This window comes from Danio aesculapii, chromosome 19 (assembly GCF_903798145.1).
Source record: "Danio aesculapii chromosome 19, fDanAes4.1, whole genome shotgun sequence".
NCBI classification, from domain to species: Eukaryota; Metazoa; Chordata; class Actinopteri; order Cypriniformes; family Danionidae; genus Danio; species Danio aesculapii.
The window spans coordinates 34,146,601-34,163,716 of record NC_079453.1 but is presented as its reverse complement, the minus strand read 5'-3'; the positions used below and the strand labels follow the sequence as shown (position 1 = coordinate 34,163,716).

At 36.3% G+C, this 17,116-nt stretch overlaps 1 protein-coding gene across 5 annotated transcripts in view; it reads left to right on the top strand.

Moving 5' to 3' along the window:
• The window catches only part of mtdha (metadherin a), a 17,898-nt gene extending 782 nt beyond the window's left edge, over positions 1-17,116 (top strand). The window contains exons 2-12 of one of the 5 annotated variants that reach the window (XM_056479349.1): positions 339-530; positions 5,619-5,703; positions 5,832-5,996; positions 6,128-6,175; positions 7,830-7,949; positions 9,056-9,136; positions 9,227-9,310; positions 12,801-12,922; positions 13,015-13,116; positions 13,201-13,318; positions 15,543-17,116. In XM_056479349.1, the coding sequence (XP_056335324.1) occupies positions 339-530; positions 5,619-5,703; positions 5,832-5,996; positions 6,128-6,175; positions 7,830-7,949; positions 9,056-9,136; positions 9,227-9,310; positions 12,801-12,922; positions 13,015-13,116; positions 13,201-13,318; positions 15,543-15,610 (1,185 nt within the window). In that variant the 3' untranslated portion in view covers positions 15,611-17,116. Of the gene's footprint in view, positions 1-338; positions 531-5,618; positions 5,704-5,831; positions 5,997-6,127; positions 6,176-7,778; positions 7,950-9,055; positions 9,137-9,226; positions 9,311-12,800; positions 12,923-13,014; positions 13,117-13,200; positions 13,319-15,542 lie in introns of all 5 variants that reach the window. The other 4 variants (XM_056479347.1, XM_056479345.1, XM_056479348.1 and 1 more) reach the window with 4 other exon arrangements.

The following is a 17,116-nucleotide window of genomic DNA, read 5'->3' as shown; positions in this document are numbered from 1 at the left end:
ATTAAAAGTAATAAATGTGATATTTTTTTATAGTCAGATAATGTTTTATTATCAGTATCGTGATGAGACTGCTTTGACACGAAGGCGATGTGAGAGCCACGTAGCACTATCACTACGTTAGGTGACTGGTTGACTTGAGCTTTCGTTAGCTGACTGGATAACTCCAGCTCTTATAAGTTTCGTTTATGCTCAACACCACCTTTTAAGAGCCTAAATCATATTAGATCTATGTAGTCATAGTATTATTGGTCTAAAGTGAGGTTTCATGCTCTGTCGGTTGATAGAGGAAGGAACTGTTGAGTGTGATCGTTGGTGTGTAACTGTCATGTTTGTCGCAGCAGAAGGCCCAGGCTAATGGACAAACAGTGGCTGAACCTCAGGAGGAAATCAAAGTTACTGGGGAGAAAAAGAAAGCACCTCCTGCACCTGCGCCAGCTCCGACTCCAGCAACGGCTCCAGTTCCAGCACCAGCACCAAAACCAAAACAAAAACCAGCGCCGACACCAGCACAGCCACCTGCTGATACTAAGGTGAATCCAGCTGCTATTCATGCTGGTTTTTGTTGAGGAAGTGTGTTTGTTTATATATTTGTAGTAACAATAGATGTTGTAATTAAGGTAGCTGTGGTGTAGTTTAGCTGGTTTGATTAAAACGAACTAAAAACAAATGCTGCCATCTGAACCCTGATGCACACCGAATAAATAAACACAGACTACTGAAAATATAGGACTTAATACATTTAAAAAAAAAGCCTCTGGTACATTTAAACTAAAATATCAATACAACACACATGAGATTCATCTAAACCAGGGGTGCCCAAACTCGGTCCTGGAGGGCTGGTGTCCTGCTGATTTTAGCTCCAACTTACCTCAACACACCTGCATGGATGTTTCTAGAAAGCCTAGTGAGAGCTTGATTAGCTTGCCCAGGTGTGTCTGATTGGGGTTGGAACTAAACTTTGCAGGACACCGGCCCTCCAGGACCAAGTTTGGGCACCCCTGATCTAAACGAACCAAAAAAAGTAAATGATGTGTCCATATAATGCTCAATAATACCTTATCATAGTCTTTATGTTTCCTATTAATGATGCTTTAAGCGCATCTCTATGCAGCTGATCTTCATTTTGACTCAATTACAAATTTCATAAACTCTAAATGAGCTTTCAGCTGATAAAAATACATGTACACAAAAACCAGTAGAAAATCAGTGGTAATGTTATGGTTGAATGTGCTCTTTCGTTGGAAACAATATTTTACCGCCATGCTTGTGTACTCTGTATACTTGGAGTTTCATAAGCTGGGTCATAAATGGTTACAAAATCCAAACCTACCCATTTTTGTTTAACATTTAAAAAAAAACTGAAACATTTAATTATTAAAATTTTAGTTTTGTTACCCTAAGGGCCATGAAATCCCCCTGTCTCAGCAGGGTGCTTTCACACCTCTGATTTGAAAAAAGTCAGGAAAGTGGGTGAGTCCAGCTTTGTTTAGGTGGGAGTGGCAAGTGGCGAAAGAAGGAAGGGTTTGCATGAAAAGGGGAGTTTGTTCGAGCACGTGCTGATTTTCACAGAGGCAAAACAACACACCGATGCAGAGGAGAAAGACAGTGACTGTTTACATCAGGGGCATCCAAACTCGATCCTGGAGGGCCAGTGTCCCCTATATTTTCAACCCCTATTAAACACACGGCCCTCCAGGACTGAGTTTGGACACCCTAGTTTACATGGACATCGGTAATCGAATTATTTGCCAAATTCTTCATTTATCGACTTTAACTGCAGTTTGGCACTTTCACTTTCATTCAGTTACATTTCATGCATGCCCCTGTGACAAACGAGATATTGGATGCGAGGAATTGCTGGAAGAGTGCAGTTTTAATGGAATGTTTGATACAGCACGCCGTATGAGAGAGAAAAAAACCTGTGCATTTCTCTGTAACTTGGATGCACTCGGTAGGTAGCATCAGAAAGGTGTGTGTATAGACTATCCTGTCACAAAATGCGGCGAAAATCCTACACAACAGTAATAGTTTAATCAAGGTGTTTACGTGTATACATTCATAGAGCAGCATTTACAGCGAATCTTTCAGCCCATATTATTGTAGTGATATTACTGTACTGTAAACTTAGTAACTAAATAATTTAGACTAAAGTATGTCTTTAAAAACTGAAAGAGTACTGCTAACGATACTAGCTAACTTTGCCTTTAAAAAAAACTAAACAAAGGACACTGATCACACACTGACCAAATCTGTAGAGACAGGACAATCAACACCAACTGGAACCGCGTCTTTTTTTAAAAGAAGACGAGCAGCAAATCCACATTTCACCATTTCCAGATGAGAAAAGCTCTCGGGTAAAAAAAAATTCTCACAAATAGGCATGTGCCGGTATCACATTTTCATGCTGCGATTAATTGATTGAGCTTTTATCACGGTATACGGTATTATCACGATATTGTAATTTTACTAGAGAAACAGGTAAAAAAACAAAAAAAAACTTCAATAACAAAACTTTAATAACTTTTTAATTAACTAAAAGTACTTCAAACATTTAAATACAAATAAATATAAATAAAACAATACACAATATAAAAGTAAACTTGAGCAATTATATCAAAGTGAATGTGCAAAAGGAAAACCGTCTTCGTAATCCCTCTGCATTTTTTTGGAACCCAAAATATTTCCAAACTTCTGACTTTAACCTTTTTGAAGGGGGATAAATTGTCGGCAGCGTTCCTCCTTCCGCCATGCTTCTTCTTCGTGTGAGCAGGGCAGGACTGGGGCAAAAAATCGGCCCTGGCATTTTGGGCCAGAGCGGCCCACTAAATTTAATCAAAATGCTATCTATCTATGCATGTCCAATATTTTTATCAACTCATATTCTATAAAACACAAAAGCCATATATGTAAAATAAATACAAACTTTAATCTCAATTTAATTTCTGTATGCTGTCCAAAAAGATATTTGTTGAGTTCTAAAAAAATACACTATTCATTCATTTATTTATCAGGGGTTGCCACAGTGGAATGAACTGCCAACTATTCCAGCATGTTTTATGCAGCAGATGCCTTTCCAGCCACAACCCAATATTGGAAACCACCCATACACACTCATACACTACAGCCAATTTAGCTTATTCAGTTATAAACATAACAAAAACTGCCTGCTAATGCATGGGTAAATCTTCAAAGGGAACAGTGTTACATTTTAACCTCTTTCACCTCATCCTGCTTGCTGTTTCACTATCTAAACAATGAAAACATAATATAAGTCAAATTTGTTTCATTTTGATATTATGATTAACAGACACCAAACAGCCTCGTGTAGCTGCATATTTTTAGGAGCATCATCTTCACACTGCATATTTATAACAAAACAGGGCTTAAATATAACTGTCTCCTTTCATTTCCATTGAAAAGAATGAACTTTACCCTGTCTCTTTTGCAGAATATCAGTTTTAATAACCAATAATGGCCATTATAACAGTATAACGTACATTAAATTTAAACGATAAAGGTTAGCAATCAGTCAATGTGCAGAATCAGTGTATGTGGTTACATAAATTAATATATTAGCTTTGCACTCAGCCAAAACAGTTAAGTGAGAACAAGTGATTCAAAAGACATAAGAATTGTTAGATAGAGACAACAAGATGAATTCAATATTACGTTTAACAACTATAGTGAGATGAGATCACCCAGCAGATGAACTGTCTGACATGCACTATACTCTGACCTGGGGTTTATGCTCACCCGCTGAACTAGTGGCTGCAGCTCTGGGCAGAGAGTGTGTGGTCACGTGATTTGCGTTTTTAGCCGTGTACTAGAATGAACAGAGAACTTTTCAGAATCGCTAAATGAAACGCCGGTGTATTTCCCGCGATTTCTCTGCGCCTCCCTTGCGTTTCTTCTCTCTGACTCTCGACTATTTTGACAAATACACACAGACAACGCACGCTCACACGGAGTCCAAAATAGGAGTTTGTGATTGGGCCAGCCCAATGTCAATACCGAAAAGAGCCAATGGGCTGCAGGGTGTCACAGGGGCCGGCCCGATCTGCCTGTCCGGGAAAAAAAGCATCTACTTTTAGAGAGTCACAGATCACAGCAGCGTCAATCAATAAGGCAGAAAAAACGATAGGCTGCTAAGCCTTTTATGGGCCGATCAGATCATAAGACGATGATCAGCCCGGCCCAAAAAGTACGTCTGCCCACCGGGAAAGTGCCCGGTCTGCCAGATGGCCTGCGTGTGAGGATTATAGTGCGGTGGCAGCGGCGGCGCGCACTGCGCACACAGGGCTTCTACATGCGGGGATTGTTTACATCAGAGTGCGCATCAGTTCTGCGCAGCATATACGCAGTGTTTCTTCAAGCGGTTGATGGAAAATAAGCTAAGGCGCGTTCTAAGATTATAAATTCGGATCCATTATTTTTCACGGTATTTTGAAGTGCCCGCGATAACAATATCGTGCATATTCATTACCGTGATTTATCGCATTACCGAATACCGGCACAAGCCTACTCACAAACATATTTTTGTCACGTGTTAGCAGACCACTGTAATCCACATGTGACTCCAGCTGCGCGCTCATACCTGGGAATTGAAAACAAAACCTTCGTTGCAGCACATTTTTAAACACAACACTTACGACCCATGTCCCCAAGCAATTCTTCTTCTTCCACTTGTTTTAATTATGGTTGGCAACACAACGTGGCGTCTCTCTGCTGTCTGAACACTGTAACGGGTAAAAACAGTCTTCGAAGCTATCATGCATATTAATGAAAATGCACCTCATTCACAATAGAGCGCGCTGATCGGTTCAAACCAAGTCTTTCTCATGAATTAATGATGATAGCTCAAAGATGTCACATTTTACTCGCCAGTACAGACATCCAGTCTCAACGCTGGAATTCACACAAGGATCTAATCGCCGTGACGTAAATTCTAAATTTTTTTTTCCAACCGTAAGAACGAATTTGCTCAAAATGACACAAAAACACCCAATTTTCACTTTTTTGTGAAATATATGTGTCCTAATAGTGTTTTTAGCATTGTGGGACACATAAAAAAAAATGTGTTTTGGTGTTTCGTGACCCTTTAAAGTGAAATGTATCATCGAATGTCCCAAAGTTGTAAATAAATAAACATTTTATAATATATTTGAGTTTATATAAGCAAGGTTTTCCTACTTCTATGTCATATATAATACAAACTGTCCAATTGTGAATATGACACATACTGTAAATTGCGCTTGGCATTTATAACTGCGATATTTCTGACTCTATTTCAAGGGAACGTCATACTTCTGTACACTGTTTTATAAGCGTGTTTAACTTTTTGTTCAGTGGTGCAATGAAGGTTGGTTCAGTCCTTGGTTCAGTCTGTAAACAGTGATTGGGAGAGGTCGGGTGTCAGTGTTAGCCTGTAATTTGAGAATGCAAATACAGCAAAAATAGGGTACATCCAGAGGGGAAACTATGTACTTTGTCCAAGGCCTCAAACCTAATGTGTAGTTTTTGTGAGACAAAATAAGGGTTTTGTGATCTGAATGTATGAATGACACTCTGTGTTAGTGAGAGTAAGCCGAAGACCTTTTGTTTTGTGGTTCCTTTTGTAGACCAAGAAGAACAAGAAGAAACCAAAACCAGAGGTGAAGACAGCCCAAGATGTTTCCTCCACTGATGGAAAGGAAACAGATGAAGGTTAGAAACTAGAAAATTTTTAGTACAAGTTAGTGATTCATCTCAGTGGTTGAAACGCAAACCCCTTTACTTTAATGAAATGTAAATGAGCTCCTTGGAGAAGATGATCTTTCAGTATGACTGTTCAGCAGGTGCTTGGGAAACCAAGGTCAGCCATCGAGAGAAACGTCAGCAGCGCAAAAAAGAGAAGGGCCCTGGCGAAAGCTCTGGCAGTCCTGAAAGTGGAGATCGTGCCAGCATGAAGGTGGAACAACCTGTGGTTACAGCCACAGCTGGCAACAAGAAGAACAAAGGTTTGCATTTCCTTTATTCGAACACATTTCTGCAAATAGACTGTACTATTGGCATGTAATAAAATGGTAACAAACAGTGGTTTCCTGTAAGCTAGTTTTTGTCATTAGAGCTCTCTTTTTTCATTTATCAGAGTCATCGCGCACCAAGCCCTCAAAGAGTGATGCCATCATTGCCCCAGGTAAAATTACCTATAAATTACCTGAATATAGGATCTCATTCAAAGTGCATAAATTACCTAAATTTGACTTTTTTTTTTTTTTTTTTATGTTATCGGCCCCACTTTATTTTAAGTGGCTTTAACTAATATGTACTAATTACTAATTTGTTACAATGTACTTATACATATCTTTATGTATGTACATAGTAGCTAAGGCCACTTAATATAAAGTGAGAACATTTTGTGTTTTGAAAACTAATTGAAAAAGAATTAGGTATTTGTTTATGAAAATGTATTTTATTGAAAGAAAATATAATATGGAGTTTGAATACATTTTAAAGTATTTAACTTGTAATAACACTATAATCTTTTTACTCTAAATTAATGCTGCAGCTACAGAACATAAAATAAAACATTAAACATGAATATACAACACACTACACTTTTTACTAGCAACTAAAAGCATATTCATAATAAATAGGCCGTGGTCAATTTAATATCAATTCTCCAAAGCTGTAGATCAGTGTTTTGTCTATTCCAGTTCTGTTTTTTTTCTTCTTTTCATTAATTCATAATTTATAACCTGATGCTGACTTATATTCTAGAAATATCAATAACATTTGTTTTAAATCTACACTAAAAATATCTATATCTAAAAAAACTACCCCTCAATAATTCTGACCTGGCAATTTGAAAATTAATGAAGAAATGAAAGAAATTTGTTTAAAATAGAATTTAAGTGGTGTACTTTAACTTTGTTTATCAAGGAAAGTATAAAAGTATTACCCAGCCTCCTCCAAAAATTGGTGCAACCATGTTCAACATCAATATTAAGAAATTTTCTTGAGCCGCCGATTAGAATATTTATTAATGCATATTAGAATGTTACATAAAATTTGAATAAATTAATATAAGTGATATTAAAGGGATAGTTAGCCCTAATGTTGGAAAAGAAACTTACTTAAACATTTTCCATCCAGTGGGATCAAATTGTTTTTCCCTTTGTAGAATCAGTCACCCCAGATTGACTTGCAAGTTTTTTAATTCTTGGAGAAGATCCTCCCATATGCTCTATTTGTAAAAGCGCTTCGACTATGAAGCATGTTTTATTAGATTGTGTTTGTTGTAATTTATTTTATTTAGTGCATTCTTTTGAAGAGATTTTTAACAGTGTTAACTTGATCCAAACACAGTTTTCGAGTTTTTAGCCAAAATAAATAGTAAAACCTTAATATAATCAATGTCTCTAGTATACGTTTTCTTTCTCTGACCTTGTTTAAGGGATAGTTCACCCCAAAAAAATTATCATTTACTCAAACTCAAGTTGATCTAAACTTTTATGATTCCCCCCCCCCCCAAAAAAAAACAAGGAACAAAAATTACAATGAAAGTCAAAGACTGTTTTTCCCTCAACATTCTTCAGTATGTCTTCATTTGTGTTTAACAGAATTATCTCAAATTGCTTTAGAACAAGTGGATGGATGCATAAATGTTGACAGGATTTTCATTTTTGGGTGTACTATCCCTTTAAGAGAATTTGAAAAGCAATCGGCCTATAACTTGTACAACCCCAAACATTTAAACAGAAGAGACACACTTTAAAAAAATGCCTTTTTTATTTTAGTGACGTCTGCTTGGAATGATGTGAACTCTGTTAATGGTGGTGGTTTGACAGAGGTTCCTGTGAAGCAGTCAGTCCAATCAAATGCTTTAAACAACGAGAAATGGTCTGCTGGGAGAAAGACCTCAGGGCACAAGAACCGTGAAAACTCCACCTGGAAACAAGAGTCAGAGGGTGAGAGAGAAGAGCTGTTTATAACCCTGCCTTGACATGTTTATTTCAGTTTGTATTTGTTTCCTGGCAAAATTGCTGTTCAAATCCATTTTTTAATGATTGTGTAAATGTATCATAAGGCTATGTGGCTGAGCGTGCTGCCTTTTCGAGTTGAAGCCAAAATTATTAGCACTTCTTTGAATTTTGGTTTCTTTTTCAAATGATGTTTAAGAGCAAGGAATTTTTCACAGTATGTCTGATAATATTTTTTCTTCTGAAGAAAGTCTTATTCCTTTTATTGAGGCTAGAATAAAAACAGCTTTAAATAAAAAAAAAAAAAATTTTAAGGTCAATATCATTAACAATCACAATCACACGCAAATGGCTACAACAAGAGCGACCAACCTTACATAACTGAGTAGATGCAGCTATTGATTCAATTCACCTTTATTTGTATAGCGCTTTTACAATGTAGATTGTGTCAAATCGGCTTCACGTAAAAGATGGTAAATTGAAACAGTGTAGTTTAATTTTCAGAGTTTAAGTTAAGTTCAGTTTAGCTCAGTTCAGTGTGGTTTAATAATCACTAATGAGAGTCCAAACACTGAAGAGCAAATCAATCAATGCACAGCTCTACAGATCCCGAACCATGCAAGCTAGTGGCAACAGAGGCGAGGAAAATTTCATCAATTGGCGAAAGTGAAGAATTAAAAAACCTTGAAACCTAAAAAACCAGGCTCAGTGGGGCACGGCCATTTCTCCTCTGGCCAAGTGTCTTGTGCAGTGCTGCAGTCAAGGCGCTGGAGGCAGGAAGCTGTACCTGGACCTCAGCGAAGACTCGTCTGTCCCTGGAGCTGCTCGGGATGCGGCCTGAGTGTTAACACTAAAAATAAAACAAGAAATTAGTTATTAAAACTATTATATTTAGAAATGCGTTGAGAAAATCTTCTCTCCGTTGAACAGAAATTGGGTGAAAAAATATGATCATAATATAGGACTAATAATTCTGACTTCAACTGTATATCATTTTTTTTTTTTACTTGATTTTTTTTATTTTTTATTTAAGAACACAATATTGCTAAAATACAAAAGTGTTTAATTTTCATGCTGTCTTATTTTTTTGACAGGGCAATTGACTGGTTTGGATGGTAGAATTAAGGCTGAACCGAACCAAGTGAACTTGACAATGCTTGGACTGAATCCATCAGGTGTTTAAAGCTATTAATTTTCCATAAGATGTTGTCCTTCTATGCCACTCAATCATTGTATAAACTTGAATCATCTGATGTGTTTCATAGGTGGAGAGACTGGAACTAAATCTAGTATTGAAATAGGGAAATGGGACAAGACCCCCGTGGTGGACGGTGAATGGTCCAGTTTCAGTAAGATCAAAACTCATTTAGTCTCCGAAACAAACCTCAGCATTTGCATAATGAAGATTTTAATCCAAATTACACTTCCACTCAAAAGATCGCGTTTGGTAAGACTTTATAATGTATAATTGTTGTATAATTTGTTTTAAAATAGTGTATTTCTGTATAGCGTCTTTTACACTCAAGGCTACATTTATTTGATTAAAAATGCAGGAACAACTGTAATATATTACTGATACAGTTGCTGTAGTGTTTTTGAATAGAAAGTTTAACTTACATTAACGCATTACATTTGTACATGAGTATAACAACTTGACTACCATAGTTAAAATAAGCCAAATATTATGTTTCTATGACATTTTTAGTCAGCATTTTTAGTACAAACAAAATGAATTACTTAAAACGTTTCTGGAATCGAATGCCTCTAACAAAGTTAATTGCATTGTTATTAGGGCTGCATGATATTGGAAAACTCATATTGCGATATAGAATTTTTCTGCTATACAGATTGCGATATTGAGGTTACTTTGACCAGATGAAATGAAATGACTCAATTTGGATAGGATTGATAATTCTAGATTGGTTGGGATGATTTTTGCAAGGGACCGATCACACCGAATGCGCTTTTTGCATTGAAAGGTGGCTTTTTCAGGGTGTCCGCGGGGTCTTAAGTATTAAAAGTTGATAAATCAATGTAGAGAAATTTAAGGCCCTTAAAAGGTATTAAAGTCTTAAATGCTATTTTGCAGGTTATTAAATTCTATATCATTTTTAATTATGCAATGTATGGCTGTATGCTAAAGTTTGCCTGAATTAAATCTGCGATTATCAGGTTGCTGTGTAGTTGAAATCAATGAAATCCTACTAGATTTGACATCATGCTGCTTTGTTTACTGCAGTAACCAAGGCAACACCATTATTTCTGCAGGTCTAAAGGTGCCAACCTGCTGAATAAGCTAGATTTAATAGATTTGTATTCAGTATATGAATAATGTTTTAGTTCTGGATTAATTTCTTACATTAATATTTAGTAAATTACTGCAAGTTAAAATCTTGCCAGTGTTTCCTGTTGAAACCCAAAGTGGTTTTAAGGTCTTAAAATGTATGGAAAGAGTCTTAAAAAAGGTCTTAAAAGATATTGAATTTCACTCTCTGATTCCTGTATATACTATCATACTATCATTCACTGTTTTTGAATGATGATTTTTTTTTTCCAGCTGTGGCGGTAGAGTCTGTTGGGCCTTTTACACAGATCTACCAACTACCTGTGGCGTTATTTCATTGACAAATGTTGTGAGCGCAGTATAACAAGTTGAGATGGCATTTATGTCATACGAGCATACGAAACTTTGTGCTCGAGCACCGATTTCCTCTGTTCGTGCACAACTTCTTGCGCGCCCTCAAATATACGCTGCTCAAGCGCAGATCTTGTGCGCTCTGAAATAAACGCTTTACGATTTAGTGCATTTATGTAACCTGTATGTCTCCAACATTTATTAGATTTGCTAGCAATATTTGTGAAGGTTTCCAATAGACCTACTGAGCGGCATTAATGTGCCCTGAAGGAAAGTGAAACGGTTATAAACTCCAGCAAGATAAAGTCATTGTATGCAGAGCCATAGACCTTTAACTATAAATAAAATATAATTATGGAATTGGTGTATGTCATAACTAAAAGCTACGTCGTGTTTGCAAGCCTCACACATCACGCTCCTGTCATGCAGTCAGTCAGTACGTCACCTTAAAGGGTTAAACAAATAACGCACAGCATTACTACGATTACAGAAAAGTTTGCGCTGTTATAATTTACTTGCCTTTAAATACGTTTTGGTGTGACTCTAACCCGCTACTTGAAAAAACGACTGATCGTTTTGAATGAGAAGCTGTAATGTAGCTATGGCAGGATAAATTTTGGTATGGCACCCCGACATGGAAGAATGAATGTAGCGGAAATCATGGATTAACTAACGTCTACGAGCATATGCTGCTTATGCGCCCTGCGCGCCTCTCGTTTTAACTGCTTGTTGCACCTCGCGTTTTTGCCATTGGCACGCCATGCGCTTGCAGTTGAAAAAGTCAACTCTGAGCAGAAAAAGCGTGTTACATCAGTTGCGTCTTTTACATTCTCCAATCAAATGAAAGCAGAGGCGGGGTTTCCATTGAGATGGCAACAGTGTTTTTGTTATCAAGACCACCACAGAGACTTTTGAAGATAGAGGAGAGATTAGTGGTTACTGTTTTGAGTTATCCGGGGCTATATAACTTCACAAATCTTGAATATCACAATATTATTAAATATTAAAATATACTAATATGAACAGCAACAATCGCAGCTGATTCAGTCATTGCATAGTGACATAAAAAGCTCACTGCACTGCTTTTTTGATTGTCAACAAAAAAGGCATTGTGGTGCACCTTGCGTTTTTAGAACAGAAAAGCATATTTGGTGTGATCGACCCCTAAGGGAGTACATCTGCATATAATATTTAATAAAGCAATCACAACATTGAGAAATACAGTGGAGCAAATATACGAATTAAATAAACAGTATTTTATGGTTTTCAGGAAGTCTAGCTATATTCCCGCACAAATTGACTAATTAAATGTAAAATGACCCATTATAGTCTTCATTGTATTTATAAATAAATAAAACATAATTTCTTGTGCCTGAATTCTTTATACTGACTTGACATGCTTATGGTGCGTTCACAACAGACACAGATGAAGTGCCATGTGTGAGTGATTTACATGTTAAGTCAGTGCCAAGAAGCGAATAGACATCCTGCGGTGCTATTTGCGTGAATGCGGCGACATATATGACGCGATTCGCGTGAATGAAGTGTTGCGAATTAAGCGTTTTGCGTTTTTGACATGTGAATCGCTCAAGTTGGAAAATCTGAACTTAAGTGAACATTCGCACTGCTTCAACCAATCAGGAGCTCACTCTTGTATGGGGTGATTATGTTATGGCGCCTGTTGTTAATGTCCCAAGGGGAAATCCTGCTGCCGACATAGGACAACAGCTCATCAAACTGGGCTCGGCTCAGTCAGAAGCACCGCTGAAAGCTTCCAAGTTGATAAGTTGATGAACTCACAGAACTGGGTGAACCTCTGAAAGGATCTAGTGAGATTCCACGTTAGCCATTTAGCAATGAAAATAGTCACCGGGCAGACCGAAGCCCTGCTCATGATATGAATCTGCGTCTATTGCGAAGCAAATTTCATGCGCAAATTAAGTGAATTTGACCCAGAAATGTAACCAGTTAACTTGAAATGTTCACACCTATATTTATGCGCGAGTAGTGCGATTTGTTCATGCAAGTCGCGTCTGATGTGAACGCCCTAAAAGTCACTGGCCATAAAAACACATGCAAATAATAAACTTATCTAATTTAATATTTTAAATCTTCTGAATGAATGGTTTCTTGGTTTTATATTAAGCTTTATAAACCTCACAGAAACCCTGACTAACATTGGCAGTGTCTTTATTTGATTTCAGATGGTCTTGGCTCTGTGGATCCGAGCTCAGACTGGAACGCTCCAACTGAATTATGGGACAATTTCGAAGCCAAAGTAGATGCTTCTGCTCTGAAGGAGATACCAGTTTCCAAGCCTCTCGTGGTATGAAACAAATTCACGATCAATTTTAATTGGAGATATATTGTTGTTTGGTACATCGACAAGACCTCCCTGAGCATTCGTTCTGGTTGTAGGAGTCAAATGATGACAAAGACAAAGAAGATCCTGCAGGAGGTGGAAAGTCCAAGCGAAGAAAGAAAAAGAAGAGACCGGAGGAAGAAGGATCAGCTGTTGAGGTAAAAACAAATTAGAGAAGAGTATTGACAGCTGAGCACATAATTGTATTGACTGACCGTAATGATTTTGTGTTCTTCCTCCAGGTGATTCCCGAGGTTTCTGCTCCGCCAGAGAAGAGTGTGACTGTCAAGCCTCATCCTCCTCCTCATGTTCCAAAGGATGCGGGATCCAAGCAAAACATCCCTCCACAGTCTTTACAAAGTGAGTAAACCCTCACATCGCATTGGGTAAATCTAATGATTGCTTAAATCGGTATATATACTGCACATATAGTAGAGGAGCTCCAGGAATGTGGGACCAATTTAAAAAAATGAATGAAATGTCCATTTATTTAATTCAAATAAAATGTTGCAGAGATATTTAGAGTATTATTGAATTTTAAAGCACCCTAAAAGGCATAGTTCATGCTAAAAAGGAAATTTTTTTTTTTAAATCTTACATTTTCAAAAACAAAATTTTAGGCTTTAAAATGTCTTAAATTCACTGAAGTATTGTGTTGTAGTTAATCATTTTAAACAGGTCTTAATTTTCCTATGTCTATATGAAGCTACCCAATCAGTACAACCAGCAATCCATCTCAAAAAATGTTTAACGAAAGTTGCATTTTATAACTCTACTTACCAATATTGTTTAATTATCTTCCCCCCCCCCCATATATTTAAAGACTATAAATGGTGAGGACATTGACCTGGACAGATTGTTGTACAGACATTTACTTTATTAGAGTGTTTAAACCTTGTCTTTTTTATGGAGGAAGACAAATCAAATTATCAATTTAATAACTGAATTGAAATTAAAATGTGTATGAATAAATAAATTTAAATGCACAATTAATGGATTTTAAATGTCATTTACTACACCAATAAAACAATGCATTTATAAATATTTTTAAATGTATAAATAAAACATTTTATAAATGTTTATTTAAATCATGTTTTAAAACACTAATTAAACAAAGTTTATTAATATATCATTTAAAATGATTTAAATTAAAATTTCAATAGCTTTTTGAAAAGGCATTTGGCAAATGTTTTTATCTCTCTATTTGCCATTTGCTCTTTTTTTTTTTCTTTTGCTACATACTTTTCTCCAGTTGAAAATAAATAGAGTTAGTTAAAAATGCCATTGGAGAGTCCACACGTGGGAGCAACCAATCAACTTTCACCTCAAGTCAAGCTAAACCTTCATTCACCTGTAAATGAAACGCGCACTGTCATTGGACAGAGACGAAACCATAGCTCATGTTAGCGGGAGTTTAAAGATCAGCAAAGTGACTCCGATGTCAGGGCAATATGAATGTGCCTGGAGAGGGTTTGTGGATGATTTATTAGCTTTAGCTGATTTATGTTAAAACAATTCTCATTTGGATTATCACTGCATAGACAGAGTTACGTTACTGTTGTCAGGCAAGTCATTTATTTGATAAACAAAAATATATTTAACAAAAAAAATGTAATAAAATGAATTAAATAAACATTTATAAAATTGTCTATTTATACGTTTTCAAGTTATTTTAAATGCGTTGTTTTATTGCTTTATTGAATGACATTTAAAAACACATTTAAATAATCACAATTTAAATATGCCCATTTATTTGTCCATTAATTGTTCATTTAAATTATTTATTCATACCAATTTTAATTTTAATTCAATTATTAAATTTATAATTTGGTTCTTCGTTTTATTTCTAACAGACACTCCTGGACCTCCATATTATTTAAACTATTGTAACATATGCTTAAGAAATAACTATATCAGAATTATAATGAAGCCAGTATATATGCATGGATTGTTCTACTGGATATTGGAAACATCCCTTAGTGTTTAGGCCTGTACAAGTCCGAAATTTCATTCAAACTGGTCTTAAAAGGGTCTTAATGTCTTGAATTTGACTTGATGAAACCTGCAGAAACCCTGGTCAGCGTTTACTCACCCTTTCTTTATTTAAAACCTATTTGTTCTCCTACTCTGGAGATCAATGACTTTCAGCAATCAGCATTTTTCATAATATCATCTTTTGAAATGCAAGGTTTAAAACCACTAAATGAAAAATAAATAAGGTAATTTGTGTAAACTATCCCTTTAATATGCCTTTTCACATATTCCCTGTTATCCTTCATCTGAAATAGTGATTCTGAATTGCCTTCAAAGATATTTGAAGAATTTTGGGAACCGGTAGCCATTGGCCTTCACAGTGCTTTTTTTTTTCCTCCCTACTATGCATGTCAGTGGCTACTTGTTTATGAAGTTCTTCAGTATACACTATGAAATGTTTTGAACCACTTGAGAGTGAGAAAATTGCTAGTACATTTTCATTTTTGGGTGAACTATCCCTTTAAGACCCTGCCACAACACAGAAACGTTAATAATATCCAACTTCTAACGATCAAGCTGAAATGAATTCCTTATTTTTTTGCTCCTGCAGAGAAATCTGATCAGAATTGGGAACCACCGAAGCAAGTTCAGAAGAAAAAAGTCAGGAGAGAAACATGAACCTGCGAATGACACCCAGAATAGCTTATGCAACTAGATTGTTTATGCAATAATTTCACAGTACAGAATTTTATACTGAGGAAATTTACTGTGCTTTTAACAAAAAAAATCAAAATCGAAATGAACTGAGTTGGAAAACTCGGCGCAAAAAAAGAGAAGGAATAAGGCAAACTCTAGAGTAAAAGGTGAGCAGTCCATGGGCTGGAATACTACTTATGTGCACTATTACGCTACACTGAGGTTTGTTAAGGAAAAAACAGATCGTCCTTGATATCAGGCAGGCTTTCAGTGGAGCGAAAACCATTCATGATCATTATTTTCCAATATAATTTCGAAGCCGGAGTGAGGACCTGCTTACTACTTGGTCGATTACTGTCGCTGCTGTTACTGTAGCGGCCACAAGGCGGCGCTGCGAGTCGGCGTCTCCTCCAGCAGCTCCGGGTGAAATACTGTAATGTCGTGATGGGAAAACCAGAGAACGGTTCTATTACAGAGACCTTTTTTTTCAACGCTAGATCTATTTTCATAGTGCTTTTCTTCCGTCCTGAGTATATAAATCTATATTTTACCCATATAATTGGGTACGTGAATCTTGAAGACGTAACAACTTCCCTTTTTAATCAACTCCCAGTTGACTCTAATGCTTTATTTCCTGCAGACTAAAGTAGAAAAAGCCACGCCATATGTATAGAACTATAAGGGCTTTTTTTTCTATGGTAAAACTCTTTGTAATTAATTGCACTGTGCTGAAGGTTGTAAAATACCACGTGTATTTACTTAATTTTTCTTTTCTTGCACAATGTGAACATTTAATTTCTTTTGGTTCATCTTTGACTGAGTAGATTAGTTTGTTTGTTTTTTTTATTGGGAAAGTCGATGATTTATTATGATTAGCGCAGCTTTAATTCCTTGACACTAAAACGTCTCGGTATCAGGAATCTGTTGCCTTAATCTTGACTTTAGTAGAGCTTTTCTGTTCTCTTCCTCGAGTCGTTTTTTATTTCTTTTATTATTTACAGGTTTGGCTTTGCTGTTCATTTCAGATTTGATTGATGTCAGTGTTGCACTTGCATGAATTTAATATCCATTTATAATGATGAACAACGTCCTGATTCTCTGTCCACTCGTGCAAGTACCGCTCACTGTAAATAGGCTTTAATGAATGATTACGATGGCGACGATGATGATGATGATGATGAATGGATGTTTTTAAATGCATATTCATATTTGGGTTGACTCGGTGGTGTTTTGCCCATAGTCGTTTTTTTTTTTTGTGTAAATTTGACTAGATGATGTGTTTTCTGAGACGTCAGATTGCCTGCCTTAGGTTATCATTCTAGAGGTTACTCAAATGATGTATTTCTACCGGTTTATGGATTTGAGAATGATCATGTTTACTTCAGTCGATGCAATATTTCTATGTTGATTTGTTCAATAAAAAGAAGGCCGCTGTTTGAGCTTAGAGCTGGTGATTTGTTCAATAAAAGAAAATGAAGTTTGGGCTCA